This window comes from Dipodomys ordii, unplaced genomic scaffold, assembly GCF_000151885.1.
Source record: "Dipodomys ordii isolate 6190 unplaced genomic scaffold, Dord_2.0 Scaffold18, whole genome shotgun sequence".
Classification (NCBI taxonomy): Eukaryota; Metazoa; Chordata; class Mammalia; order Rodentia; family Heteromyidae; genus Dipodomys; species Dipodomys ordii.
In genome coordinates this window covers 7,724,081-7,738,271 of record NW_012267234.1, presented here as the reverse complement: position 1 = coordinate 7,738,271, position 14,191 = coordinate 7,724,081, and the positions used below count along the sequence as shown (strand labels likewise).

Here is a 14,191-nt window from a genome sequence, read left to right as displayed (position 1 = left end):
GAGACATCAGGAGCCTTGAGACTGGCAGAAGCCTGGGGAGGAGGGTGGGTGGGTAGGCAGGGGTGAGAGGCACCAGTTTCAAAGGCACAGCTAGCTAGCTACCACCTCAGCTGGCTCCTAGGGGTCAAGATAGGAGGGGTAGGCAGGGCCTGAGAATGCCCACCCTCCCAGACCTCACTCAGCCTGGGAATTACAGGCTGTACATTCCGGCAGATCTCAGGTCTCCACCGGAGGCTTTTAGGACTGATGCTCTTGGGACCTGGGTGTAATGGAAACCTCAGCACTGCCATCGGGAAATGAGTGTGTTTGCTGGAGGAAGACTGAATCCCCTGTGGCAACCCTGGGCCCCACCCATCCCATGTTAGGGATGGGCTTCTGGGGGAACTTCCCAGCCCAGCCAAGCAGGCTACATCTAGGAGAAAGGAAGGAGCTTAGAGCAAATATAAATACCTTTAATGAAAACCATGGAGCACTCTGCAAGAGCCAGAATGGCGGTCTCTCAGCACAAGGCTGGAGGCAGGCCCAACTTGTTAGGCTAGAGGCCCCAGGAGGCATGCAAGCGCCAGCGCAGCAGCCAGCAGCTCAGGTGCAGGAAGCAGAGTGGGTGCAGGTGCTGTTGCTCGCAGCGTCTCCTGGTTGATCTCTGGGCCAATGCCACGCTCTCGGACGCTCACAGGGGCACCACACAAAGCATGCAAGTTATTTGGGTGTGGGGCCTTGCGAGCTTCTTGCTGTAGTGACTCCCACACGGCAGCTGCCTCCTCCGGGCAGCCCAACAACACTTGCGAAGCACAGGCATGGAAGTCATTCCAGGACCTGTTAACAGAATGGAATTAGGGGAATGATTCCAGAATGGGAAGAAGGCCGATCCTAAGGGTGGAATGGATGTAGATGGGGCTGGGTTTTCCACCGGCCCACTGCCTCCCACCTGCCGGTACCTGCAGACAGTCTCCAGCTCGCCTCCACGGCTCATGCCGTCCCCCAAGCGGATGAGACACTCAGCAAAGCCCTGGTATATAGTGTTGCAGCGGTTTGTCCCCTCGGAAGCTGCTGCTAGGGGAGGTACGAGGACTGGGGGCAGGGAATGGAAAATGGTTGACAGGATGAGCCAGGCCATCTACCAGCCCCCAGGAGCTTGTTTACCTGAGAATGCTCTAGGGATGTGACTCAGCGTGAAAGAAGTACCCCCAGGGAACTGAGGGACCTATCTAGAGATAACATACCTTGACTCCCTTCAAGACAGGCTTAGATGCAAGTATGTGTTGGGAGAGGGGGCTTCCTATTAGGTTGGGTGAAAGAATCATGAAGGGTTTGGGGGGTATTGGCTTGGAGGACTGGGACCATGGGCAGCAAATGGGCCAGTCTCTGTAGCCTCTCAGCTTTACTTGACACCCCTACCTCCTTCCCAAAGACTGGTGTCTGAGATGAACCTAAGAGGAACTGAGATGCAGCCCAGATGCTCCAAGGACCTTAGGGATCCCATGGCTGGTCTGGAAGTCCTCTCTGAGCTCCCTTGATCAGTAGTAGGGCTGCAGAATTTCAAGGTCCTTCCTCCACAACTCAGGCTCACACCTTACTTTCCATTCTGAAGCCACTGTCACACTTTGATGAAATCCCCACAACTGCTCTCCACCCTGGCATCAGTGTAGCCAGGAAAGCTATCTCTAACTCTCTTACCCCCTACCCCCAAACCCTGTTACCTAGCCTGTTGAGGATCCAGCCTGGGTCAGGTACAGGATACCTGCACTCACCAAGTGGCAGCAACAGGAACAGCCTTAGGGCCTGGGGAAGCCACCGACAGCGGTGGCACCTGCAGCAACGGCAGCAACAGCAGCGCATGGTCCCTGGCTGTGAGCCTAGTGCCAGATCTAGTGACTTGGAGTGCAGCCCGTCGGCCCAGCCCCCAAGGGAAGGGACTATGATTGGATGGAAGCTGAGGCGGGGCCTAAAGCCAGCCAACAGCTCCGCCCTCAGTAAAAGATTGACAGACGCTCGGGAGGGATTCCAGAGGGCAGAACTGCCCGTAGAGGCACATTTCTGGTAATAAACTGGCCCTAAAAGCTTTGCTGAGTTGGAGAAAGCAGATCTAAGAAGGAAGTTGAACAAATAAATAGGGAGAATGATTAAGGTCCCCACAGAAATGACCCTGGTGAATGATCTGGGGCTAGATGAATGAGTAGGCTCCCCACAGAGACAAAGAAGGCAGTTAGTCATACCAAAGATAAACCAAAATCACACACATACACCATTTTATTCCAAAAGCATTTAATTGAATTTCTCAGTGTTTTTCAAAAACAAAAAGATCCAAATTGGAGGTAAAAAGGAACATGGAAAATCCAACTCAAGGAGTGTCATGATCTTAAATTCATGCTTCAGGCATGGAAAAACCCAAGCAAGCACAATACCTGCCTAGGCCCAAACTAACCCTGCTGGCTACCACAATCTGTAGACCACAGCCAGTACACCTTGTCCTCCACCTTGAACACTCAAGGTGGAAGCCTGAGCAGGTAAACAGCAGACATAAGCAGGCCTTGGCATAGGTCTGTCTGCTGGCCCTCAGTGACACCCCACCCCTGTGCAAGGCAGGCTTAGCTGCTAAGGGAGGCTGGGGGTCACAAGGCCATGAAGCATCAGGCTGAGACGCCGGGCTGCTTTGCCGAGTGAGTTGTGAGGCTCCGCCTGTAAGAACTGGAAAAGCTTTTGGCGCACCTGTGCCATGACAGAGCCCATATGGTCTCGAGTGATGGGGTCACTGTGGTCCAGGTGCATCACAGCCTCTTCCAGGTAACTGGGGATGGGGGGGGGGAAAAAGACAGGCTACATTGGGTGATAGCAGATGACAGTGCCCCCTAGTGGCACTGAAGCCCAGAGGTGACAAGGGAAGGCTGACAGTGGAGGGGATGGGTAGAGAAAATTAGAGAAGTTAAGGCACAAGTAGAAGTGGGCACCGAGTTGCTCTCTCCCTGCCCCCATTCCTACAGCTCATCTTCTGGCCCCTAACTGTTCCTACTCACCTGAGCTTGAGGTCAGTTCTAGTGCCAAGGTCTGATGCCAGCTGCTGGATGAGGGAAAGGAGAACAGGCTGGGAGAGTGGACAGGGTGGTTGCCCAAAAACCTGGGCTGGGTCCACAGTTTCACACACATAGAGCACCAGGTTCAGGTCAGCAGCTGTCAGTGCCTAGGGGCAGAACAGGGCAGCATTTATAGCTTACATTAGGATAAAATGTCTGCTTATCTATGGTGTGTAGCCCAAAGGAAGACCAGATAGTTGGGGGCTGAGGGATATAAAGGGATCCAGAAAGAGCACTAGGGAGGTATATTGTTACTCTAGAAAATCAGGTCAGAGAAGTTTTCCTGAGGGTGTCACAAAACAAGGTAGGCTGAGACAGGAAGAAAAGAGTCCAGGAAAAGGGAACAAAAGGAGCAATAGCCTTGAGGCCAAAGAAAACCAAGAATGAACAGTCTGCCAGATAGCCTGAAGTGTGGTGGGGGGAATGGAAAGTATGATGTGTGGACCTTGTTATAAGACACTTTGTTCTTACAAGGGCCTAACAGTATCCTACCTGCTGGAAGGCCTGATTGAGGTGGCCCTGCTGCAGCAACTGCAGGATATGGGCTTGCTGAGCCTGGCAGTCAAGGTGGGCAGAGGGGACAGGTGTACCAGCAGCTGAGCGCATGGCCTGCATGATGCTGGAGGTGACGGTTGCCTGCTGCTCTTTGAGTGCCACGCTCACCTCACCCTTAACAATGCGTTGTACTTGTGCTAAAATTGACTCCTGTAGACTGCAAAAGAAAGGGGGGAAGATGAAGTGGGTAAACCCAGTTTAGCCCTTCTCAAACCTGCCACACTTTACCCACAGTCCTATCCACACACCTGCCCACAGCCAAATGAAGTTGGTGCTGCACCTCAGCCCGAACACTGCTGGACACAGTGGCCACCATCTGCTCAGTGGCACTCTGCAGTGTACTGACCAGGCCCCGAAGTTGGGCCAGCACAGGCTCCCTGGCCTCCTGTTCCCGTGCCTTCCGACTCTTCATGTGGCTTTCTAGTTGCTGCAAATCTGATGGGTGACCATAAGGATTATAAGAGATGGTAGAGAATAAACCCCCCATCTTAGGTCATATGTCCCTACTCACATTCCTGTGTGCCCAGCCGAAAGCTATCATTGATCTGCTGGAACATGGCCTGGCAGCTCTTCTCGAAGGCAGGCAGTACTACACTCTGGAAGGCTTCACGGTAAGCAGCTTGCATTGGCCCCTGTAATGTATCTGCAGCTGCTCGGGCAATGGCATCTGTCAAGTTCTGGGGCACAGACAGGGAAGGGTCAAGTTGAAAGTCTGAGAACAACCATGCTAGTCCAGCACTCTCCCACCCCTAATCTTGGGCCCTGTAGCACCTTGGACTTGAGTAACTTGGAGACATTCTCTTTCATGCTGCCCTCCACAGCTGTGAGCTTAGTAGCGACTGAGTTGCTCAGTTGTCCTGCCACAGGCTCCAGACTCCTGGAGACACCTAGGGCACAGGGAAGAAAAGGAGGTACAACCAGAAAAGGAAGTTTGACAGGTACCCATACTGCCCCCTGACCCACTCTAAAGTCTCCATGTAAAACTCACATGGAGGAACTGTCTTCTTGATCTCATCCCGTATACTGCGCTCCAGCCGCCCAGCCACAGCTGAGGACAGTGCTTGAGACATCTGCTGAGTCAGCTGCTCCTGAAGCTGCCCACCTCGCTGCTGTCCCTCAGCCAGTGCCCGCTCTAGTCGCCGCTCTATGTTATAGCTAAGGAACAGGCCTGGAGAAGGTCCCATACTCCTCCCCAGGCAAAGAATGGTGGCCTGCCCCTGTGCCGATGGCTGTGTCCCCATCCTTAAGGATACGTTCCTGCTCGTGTCGGGTCTCTAGGGCACGTTCTACATGGCCTGTGACAGTACTCTGCAGACCTTCAAGCTGGGCACAAAGACGCTGCAGCAGCTCTTCTTGGCTGTGTCGCAGCTCCGCCAGCTCTCTCTGTTGCTGCCAAATTAGTGCTGGCCAGTCTTCCGGGGGCTCTACCACCTGTCAGGAGCATCGACAAGTGATGTGATGCCAGCCCCATCCATCCCGGAACACCAGACTAAGAGTCCAGAGCCCCTCCCATCCTAGCAGGGAGGGGTCCCCTTTGTAGAAAGGTGCTAGATCACTTACATGGTGCTCCGTGAGCCGGGATCCCACAGCTGAATCCCTGCCACAGGCAAGAGACACGTTAGTCCATGTGAGGAAGTGATCCCCACCCTGGACCCACCATCTCCCCTACCCGTCATCCTTCTTGCTTTTCCTCTTGAGCTTGGGTGAGCTCCGAGGGGATCCTTTGGTTTTCCAGTCCTTGGCAGGCAGCCGTGGAGTGGGAATTTTGGCGCTGAAGCCTCCAGAAGCAGAGGCAAGACTGGCCACCTCATCATCATGGTCACTATGGGAAGGGAGGGAAGGTTAAGCTCCTGCTCCACTGCCAGTCCTCCCCGTGGGGGGAATGGTATGGGAGGTGCTTACCTTTGTTCAGCACTGGTGTCCTGGCTGTCATGTTGCTGCAGCAGGTGATAAGGTAGTCGGTGGAAAGCTAGGCTTTTGTGCTTTTCCTGGAGACCATTCCTAGGGCTGAGGGGACAAGCAGAGACTGAATAGTAGATGATTCTGAGGCCCCTACTACAAGCACACGCTCCACCTTCCAAGCTCCTCACCTCTCTGCCAGTGTGCTACAGGTCTCACGAGTGATGTCAGGAGCTGTGGGCCAGACCTGACTATCAGGGGTCGCAGCCTCCTGGGTCAAGGCTGCCTCCAGTAGAGAAGGGGTACTATGTCGATCCCCGTCCCCAGGGCCTCCTTCTAGGCCAAGCTGGGAACCAAGCTCTGGCCCTGCTCGGGGCCGTGGCGACAGTAGGTGTAGTGCCGAGGCAGCTGAGGCCATACTGTCTGGCTCAAGGCCCTCGGCAGCAGAGGAGCCAAAGCCACGGGACAGGGCCTCAGATGCAATCTCAGGAATGTCCTGGGATAGGGCAGTAGAAGCCGAGGAGATAACATCAGGGGAGCGAGTGCGACTGGGGGAGGCCTGGGGTAGCCCTAGGGGCTCCACTTCCTGCAGCTCCACGGACAGTGCAGAGGCAGCAGTAGATACCTGTGGTAGGCCAAAGATGGAGGCTTAAGTGACAAGCAGTGAGGAGGGCGCAGAGATAAAGACAGGTAATGGTAGCGATGGGAGGTGGAAAGCTAGGAAGGGAGACGCAGGGTCATAGCTGGAAAAGAGAGGGATGAGGACGGAGGTTGAAAAGCTGGTCCTCAGCAAACACAAAAGGCCTCTGGGGAAACATGGAGAACACAAGGCAGAGCAGGGTCAGCAGAAAAAGTAAGGGGAGTGTAGTCAACCTTCCGTGCTGCTATGTTACATAAAAGCACCCATGTACCTGCCCAGGCCCCTTGGGAGTCAGTTTGTCAGCTGGGCCTGGGAGCAGGCCAGGCAGGAGGCTTCGAGGGCTTGTCTGCAGGCTGCTGCTGCTGCTCATTGTCAAACTGCTATCCAGCTGTAGCTTGGGGCTCAAGGTCAGCTCCTCAGGTGGCCTGCTGGCAGGAAGACTAAAAACCACCAGGGCTTGGCATCACCTGGCATTAGACCTTGCCATCACCCAACTATGACCTTCACCTTACCTGGACAATGAGGGGTCCACAGCTGAGGTGCTGCTCACGGCAGACACAGCTGTTAGAGAGCTGCTGCTGCTACTACTGCTGTTGCTACTGCTGCCAGGAGATGCAGTGATCTGAGGAGATGCCCAGAATGAGCACTGTGGCCCGAGGCTGGGACTTTCCCAGGTCCCCTTGTCATGGGAGGTACCTGCTGCAGGGAGGCAGTAGGTGTCATGAAGGCATCAGGTGTCATCAACTTAGGCTTGGTCTCATTGCTTAGGCTGAGGAAATCAGCAGGTGCAGGCAGCTCCACTATGCGTCGGAGATCAGACTGAGATCCATGAGCAGCTGACCCTAGGCCCTCATTGCTCAGTTCGGGTCGAGATTCTCCAAAAGCTGGGGGAGAGGGGGAAATGCCATCTCGGTCAGATCTCAGACCGCAGTGAGTGTAACCTGCTTTCCTCTTAGCCCTTACTCACTAAAGTCTTCATGGGCAGTGTGGGTGGGGAGTGGGGCCACGACATCAGGGTTTAGCTGTGGCTGGAAGCGGATCTGCACATCCTGCAGTGCCCTGCAGAAAAAGGGGAGGTAAAACAAAATGCTCCAAGGAGTCAGGGCCAGTAGGGGCGGGTCACCGACAGGGCATGGGTGGGCTTCCCTGACATACTCACTTAGTGTGTACACAAAAAAGCTTGATGAGCACACCAGCTGCAGACTCCACGGCACCGGCTCCATGGGAATTCTCTGAAAGGACAGAGTGGATTATTAAGCCCCTGGCTTGTTCTGTGCTTCAGCATACCCAGCCCTGCCATCTCTCCCCACCCCCAAAAACCATATAACCCTGACCCTGGGCAGCTCACCAGCTCCTAGGCTGTCATTTTCTTCCTCAGCAGGCAGTACCTCAGTGTGTCGTAGTCGGCAGCGACTCACAACCTGGATGCCAAAGCTCAGCACAGGGTGGGTGAGTAGGAACTCCGAGATGGAGCTGAAGCAGGCCCGGCCCTCCTCCTGATTCTGTAGCAGCTCCATCACATAGAGAACCTGCATGCGTAGCATATTCTTACCTGAGTTGAGGCTGTGAGTGATGCTTTCACATACCCCTGCCCTCTCTGATGACATTGGCCATGCCAAGGGTACCCCTAGAGCAACCTACCTTCCGTTGTACATCACTGAGAATAAGGTATTCTGCTGAGAGATCCAAGCAAACCTTAAGGCTGGGGGGCACACTCACTGAACTGAAGATATCTGGGGAGAAACTAAAGAGCCAAAAAGCAGGCTAAATGAGACTGGCAATTCAAAGAAGCCATCTTTCTACCTTTGCCATCCCCAGCAAGTACCTAGCCCCTGCTTACCGAATGGTCTGCAGACAGGTCCAGGACACTGTGCACCACATCTTCAGCTCCCGATTCTGGTCAGCACCAGTAATGAGGAACCTCCAGAATGGGACTCTGTAAGGCGACAAGACACTAAATAGTTAGCTAGGCTCCTTCTCCACTAGCCCATGGCCCAGCCCCTCACCCACTTGCTTGCCACTCACTCACTCAGGGTCCTGTTTCTTATGGTTATCACAGAACAGGAGACAGGAGAGGGGCCGTCCATCATGAGGTTTCCACTCATGGAGACACCTACAGGCAGGTAAGGGGCCTGAGCAAGTGATCTAGACCTTTCCTGGGCAGGGGAAGGACTTGTCCCTCAGGTCTTGTCTTACCTTGGCTCATCTTGCCCTTCAATGTAAATCTGCCAGAACTTGACGTATCCATCATGACTTGCAGTAGCCAGGACAGTCCCGTCAGGGGAGAGGGCTCCTTCACTTAGGCACTGGAAGAATCCAAAGAGCTTAGCTTTGCCATCTGACTAGAGGGAGACAAGCCCTGGTGAGATGAAGATTGTAGTAAGCTAGGCTTATCCACAGTGGACTTGCCTATATGAATTAATGAATGAATGGGGGCTACAGAGAAGACCAGACCTGTAGGACATAACTAAGACAGGAGTAAGTTCCATAGGTGAGGTCACTTTGTATTCAGCATCCCCATGGACAGAGTTCTAGGTAACCCATCTGGGCAGCTATGGATATAGGGACTAGATGATAAGCATAGGAAGAGAGTGAAGAGGATAGGGACACAATCATTTGTAGGCCTACCGTGCTGTGGCCTTTTACCACAATGAAGCCTTGCTTGATTTGGCTGACATCCACAGGCCAGGTGTTGTGGCTAGAGCGGAGCATTTCCAGGTCCCATACCTCAGCCTAGAGGTACAAAGAAGTGAGTGCTCAGCTCATGTGCACAATATGGCAGCTCTGTCACCTTCTCCACCAAGCCCAATCTCCTCACCCGGTCTTCATGCAGAAGGGCCACCATTGGGCTGCTCTCCTCACAACAGTCCTCGCTCTCCTCAGGGATGAAAGGGCACCAGATGATCCTACGGAATTGGTTTAGTGATGCACCCTCTGGCTGTCGGATATGGACTAAGATCTCTTCTCTGAACAAAGTGTTAAGGGCTAGGTACATGAATGACTATGACTATGAGATGCGTCTGCCAACCCAAGTTCCACCTGCCCTTCTATAGTCCCCATGGCTGGAAAAGGATACTGAATTTTGCCATTAACTAGAGCTAAGCGCCATACAAACAGGTTGCCCGCCTCATCTAAGCAGGCCAGCTGAGGAGAGTTGAGGTGTGCAAAGGCCAGATCAGCCACACTGCCTGTGAAACCCTTGAGCAGGGTCCGCTCCGAAGTGCTGACACTGATCACTCGCACCATCGCTGAACCATTGTTGGCAGCTGGAATCAGAACAGGAAGTCATGAGCAAGCACCCAGGGCCAGGCAGGACAGAAGCCCTGCCCTTGCCTGTTTCACTGTCATGTCTCAAGTTTGCTTTTCCCACCCAGCTTCCCCAGTCTTGTCAAAAGGTTAGGATAAGGTCTAACTCCTCATCTCTGGGGGCTCCCTCTTCTCTCTGCTTTTACTTACCCCGAATAGCATATGCCAAGAAGGAGTTAGATACAGCAATCAGGTTGCCATAGTAGTACTTCTGTTCCCAGTCATATTTAGCTACAGGCTGAATTTTCACCTAAGAACCCAGAGTGAGGAAGGTCAAAGTGGCTGAGAGCAGGAGGTAGCTTTCCCCAGAACCTGGGCAACCCCCAACCACACTGCAGATGGGAGGGGCCACAGGTGCAAGTCCAGCTATTCCCTGAAATCTCACTGGGCCAAAGTTCCCACAGTGGCTTGGTAGTCAACCTTGGCTTTCTGATACTAAGGTAGGTACATTGCTTGCTTGTCAAGGTGGTCCCCATAGGAACTGGCAGAATGAGGAGAACAGAGGGGCTTGGAGGTGCTCCCATACACTATATGTGTCATAACATCCTGGTACATACCTTGTTGCTCCCGCGTGCCTTGCTTGAAATGCTAGAGTCACTGCTGGCCACAATCTCCACCTCCTTGGCCAAAATTCCAATGCAGGTGGAGCTGTCATCTCCAGAGAGGCAGCTGGAGGGAAGGTACACAATCCTTGTCTCTTTTTCACCAACAAGTCAATGGAGGATTAGGAAGAAACAACCACTTGTTGTAGATCTCTAAGCCCAGATTCCCAACTCTGCCTGGTCTACTGTTCCCAGATCCACACATTTGCCCTTGCTCCTTTGGAATAAGACAAGTTTCATTCTATAGTGTCAGGTGAAGCCTTGAGCTTGTCCTCACCTCTCATCCTGTTTTAAGCTTAATGTGGATATGTGTTCTGCCCAGCATCATCCAGACAGGGAGCAGTAAAGTCTGCGGGCCCCTATTGCCCTTATCTTAATGCTTTCAGCTAGCAAAAGCCACAAAGACACCATCACCCCCATTGCCATCTCCCAGGTACTCACATGACCTGCTTCTCCTGCAGGTTAATGGGTGGCATGGTCCGCAAACCAGGCTTGTTTGTTGATGTACGATCACCTGAGCTGAGGGGCTCTGGAACCAGGAGCCCATTGAGGTCCCCATTGTAGGTACTAGGTGGCCTCTGGCTTTCTGCACTGGTGCCTGGGGACAAAAAGCATCAATCTGAGAAGGCTGTTCCTCTTCCATCAACCTCTTCCTGCTGAGCTTCCTTCCAGATCATCTAGGAACACTCAACTGAACACAACATGTCCATGCTCACCTTTCATTCAATAAACATTGATGTAGGCCAGGGCCAAGGGTGAGCATGAGACATCCTGGGGGAGGGAAGCAGCCATCGACGATCTTCTTGATGGGGCTAGAGGCATAGCTATTTACCATGTGTGAGGTATAAAGCCCTGGGTTCAATCCCTAACATCTCAAAAAAAAAAAAAAATCCACTAAGGACAGCTAACATTCAGGCTGGGATTGACAAATATGAGCTCTTGCTTCAGAAGTCAGGAAAGCTTCCAAAGAGGGAGTATCAAAAACTTAAGAAGGATAGAAGGAAAACAAGGCTACAGAAGGTATGACATTGAGGTACTTCGACTCTCTCTGTTGGTATGAGGACAACAAAAGAATTTTGTATTTTTTCATTTTCTCTTCTGAGGTGCTGAGGATAGAACCAGGGCCAGCACATCGTAGGCAAGCATGCTAATTTCTACCATTGTACTATACTAACTAGTCCCCAAACATGGTTCTGTTTTGGTTTTGCTGGATTTTTTGTTTGTTTCTTTTCAAGTCAGAATCTATATATGTAGCCCAGGATGGCCTCAAACTCAGTATCATCCTGCCTCAGCCCCTAGACTGCTGAAAAGGGAAGGTGACAGGTCAGCTCTGGCCAGTGGGGTGACTGCTCTTTGGCTGCACTCAGAATAGCTGAGAATCTGGGTGACATATAACAGGCCCCAGACCAATTACATGTGGGACTGATAAAGGAAGAGGCCTGCCCCACAGAGAAATGGCTCAGGAAAAGCCACTTGGAAAGGCAAACTCAGGGGAAGGGACATGAAAGAGGTGAATATGGAGGAGACAAACTAAAGAAGTCAGGAATAATAGCATTTAGCTGAGCTTCCCTCTCCTTCCTTCCTTTCTTTCTCTTTCTTTTCTTTTCTTTCTTTCTTTCTTCCTTCCTTCCTTTCTTTCTTTCCTTTTTCTTTTTTGTGCCAGTACTCAAGCTTGAGCTCAGGGCTTGGACACTGTTTTTGAGCTTTATTGCTCAAAGCTAGTGCCCTACCACTTGAGCTACAGCTCCATAGCCAGTTTTCTGCTGAATAATTGGAGCTAAAAATCTCACCTACCTGAGCTGGCTTTGAACTGTTATCCTCAGATCTCAGCCTCCAGAGTAGCTAGGATTAATTACAGGGGTAAGCCACTGGCACCTTTTTTTGGTGACAAGGTCTCATTATGTTTCCCAGGCTGGCTCAAACTTGAAGTCCTCCTGCCTGTGCCTCCCAAGTGCTGGGATTACAGATCAATGATCACTACTACTACCAAGTATACGCTACCACACCTAGCTTCTAGCTGAGTTTCAAACACTCTCATTAGTTCAGACACTACTGCCAAAACGTCTAGCTGGCAAGGAGACTAGGGTTTCAGGAATATAGCAAGTTTCCACTCACAAAACAGTCTGAGATCTAATTTGGTCCTTCAGTAAGAAAAGACCAGCAAGAGCTTCTTGGCAAACAAGAACTCAAGTGCCAATAAATAAACAGAAGTTATGAGGCAAGCCAGTAAGCTACTTCATTAAGACCAGAGCACCTTAGCTGCTCTGGAATAAACTAGCTACTCTCCCTTCTCTGCAGCCTGCCATGAGGATAAACAAATAGCATGTCCAGGCTGCACATGGCTGGCCATGCCAGACTCTACCAAATCTCTGTGGAGTGTAGTCTGGTCAACAGATGAGCACCAGAGATGCATACTGAAAGGGAACACATACTCTAGGTGTGGGACAATGACCCAGTGGTCTCAGACAGCAGATGAAGTTTCTCAGAGTATGGGTTTCCTAAATTCACCCATTGAGCAACAATGCCTGCTTCCAGCGCAACTAGTTTGAGCTACTCAGGAGGGATAAGAACAAAGTCCGAAGAAATATCAATTCTCAGCTATCACCACTGAACCACCATCATCACCAATCAGTCCGTCCTTCAATCCTTATAACTTACCCAAGATCTCTGAATCTGCCCAGAAATTCTAGTATTTTACACCTGCCATTCAGCTTGGTAATATGTGGCTGTCTACATGTAAGTGCCTAAAGAGTCTTTCCTGACACCCAAACTCCTGTTTGTATTTTGAAGCATAGCCCAGTTCTTTCTCTCAGACCTGCAAGCTTTATCTCCAGTTTCTTCTCCGTAGACGCCCCTCATCCCCATTACCCAAACTCTACTATTTAAAAATGACAACATTGTATTACAATCCTGTTAGCTCTCCTTGTCCTGGGGGTTCTTGGCTTGTAAGAGTAACTCTAAAGTTCCACTAGGAGACGAAGTAAAATGTGAATGAATGGAATCAAATAGGCTTACAGATAAGTGAAAGCCAAATCCAATCACAGCCCTGCAGTCTATAGCTTGCCTTCACCCCAGAAAGAACACAGAATTAGGGCTGGCCACCTTTCTCCAGAAAATGTTTCGGAGCAACTGTAGGCCCGAAGTCTGCATTTCAGAGAGTAAGGGCAAGTTGCAGAGTGAAGCTTAACTCTAGGCCAAGAACCTGGCATACATAGCTTCTGAACCAATGGCGAAAGAGTTAAGGACACTGGGCCAGTCCCAGAAATACAAATTTGGGGGGTAGGGGGCACGGAAACCAAAGGAGCGTCGTTTTCGGTGGAGAAGCTGAAGGACATGGCAGAACGATCTGGTGACAGGATGGGGAGGGGTCACACCCAGGGGTGTGCGCCATTCGCTGGGAACGCTCAGAGATCTATGACTCCGACCTCCAGCCAGGAGGATCCAGAGTCGATCTTAAGGTAGCGGCCGGCCCCGAGGACGGCTCAGACCCACGCTGCCCGTTTCCTTCTTTGCCAAGGGACCACCCCAGCTATCTCTGCTCACCCCCTGCCGGCCGGTCCAGCTTGAGGATGTCCCGCAGATGCTGCGTGGCGTCCTCGATGTCGATGCTCGCGCAGGAGGCCATGGACCCAGCCTCTCGAGTCCCACCTTATGGCGTTAGTTCCGCTGCCGCCGCTCACCACTCGGCTTAGCCCGGCCGCAACCCAGCCAGACGGCGAGACGCGGGTCGCTACACCCAGTCCACCTACAGCTATTAAACGGCCGCCGTGCCGTGTCCGTCTCCGCTAACCCCACCAACCGCCTCCACTTCCGGCCCCCTTGAACTCCGCTCCCGGAACTTGCGAGGGCCACAGAATAAAGGTTCCGGGCTGGAGGGAAATGCCTGACTCCTGCCAGCGCGGGTTCCTCTGATTGCTCCACCCGAGCCAACCCGGTCAGGGAAGTTCCACAACTTTAGCAGAGCAGATGTCCGCGCACAGTACTGGGCCACCTGAAGCTCTACTCGCCTCAGATTACACCCTGTCCACTTTATAATAGTTCTAGGGCGGGATGGACTTGAGGTTGTCCCTTTTCAGATCCTGAGAAATATATGGGAATGGGCAGAAACTACTTTTCTG

The 14,191-nt window shown here is 52.2% G+C and overlaps 2 protein-coding genes across 2 annotated transcripts; both read right to left on the bottom strand.

The window, feature by feature from the left end:
- Nucleotides 1-530: 530 nt before the first annotated feature.
- Nucleotides 531-1,839, bottom strand: Nrn1l (neuritin 1-like). The gene is made up of 3 exons (XM_013012663.1): nt 1,752-1,839; nt 939-1,071; nt 531-816 (listed from the first exon to the last, which is right to left on the bottom strand). The coding sequence occupies exons 1-3, from the start codon at nt 1,837-1,839 to the stop codon at nt 531-533; spliced, it is 507 nt and encodes a 168-aa protein (XP_012868117.1).
- Nucleotides 1,840-2,248: 409 nt separating this feature from the next.
- Edc4 (enhancer of mRNA decapping 4) lies at nt 2,249-13,871 on the bottom strand. The gene is made up of 29 exons (XM_013012956.1): nt 13,617-13,871; nt 10,515-10,671; nt 10,029-10,140; nt 9,622-9,721; nt 9,242-9,431; nt 8,984-9,131; nt 8,794-8,898; nt 8,362-8,471; nt 8,195-8,278; nt 8,006-8,101; nt 7,807-7,909; nt 7,514-7,694; nt 7,325-7,397; nt 7,133-7,224; nt 6,862-7,049; nt 6,678-6,787; nt 6,437-6,605; nt 5,717-6,150; nt 5,529-5,633; nt 5,296-5,448; nt 5,187-5,223; nt 4,880-5,057; nt 4,615-4,770; nt 4,398-4,513; nt 4,138-4,303; nt 3,875-4,061; nt 3,564-3,783; nt 3,015-3,178; nt 2,249-2,788 (listed from the first exon to the last, which is right to left on the bottom strand). The coding sequence occupies exons 1-29, from the start codon at nt 13,696-13,698 to the stop codon at nt 2,596-2,598; spliced, it is 4,209 nt and encodes a 1,402-aa protein (XP_012868410.1). The 5' UTR covers nt 13,699-13,871; the 3' UTR covers nt 2,249-2,595.
- Between the last annotated feature and the right edge of the window lie 320 nt (nt 13,872-14,191).

Coding starts and splice junctions, on each gene's coding strand:
- Nrn1l (XM_013012663.1), bottom strand. CDS start 1,839: ATGCGCTGCTGTTGCTGCCGTTGCTGCAGGTGCCACCGCTGTCGGTGG. Junction 1,072..1,751: donor GTTCCTGTTGCTGCCACTTG/GTGAGTGCAGGT, acceptor CCCTGCCCCCAG/TCCTCGTACCTCCCCTAGCA. Junction 817..938: donor GAGCTGGAGACTGTCTGCAG/GTACCGGCAGGT, acceptor TTCTGTTAACAG/GTCCTGGAATGACTTCCATG.
- Edc4 (XM_013012956.1), bottom strand. CDS start 13,698: ATGGCCTCCTGCGCGAGCATCGACATCGAGGACGCCACGCAGCATCTG. Junction 6,788..6,861: donor CTACTGCCTCCCTGCAGCAG/GTACCTCCCATG, acceptor GCATCTCCTCAG/ATCACTGCATCTCCTGGCAG. Junction 2,789..3,014: donor AGAACTGACCTCAAGCTCAG/GTGAGTAGGAAC, acceptor CCCCATCCCCAG/TTACCTGGAAGAGGCTGTGA.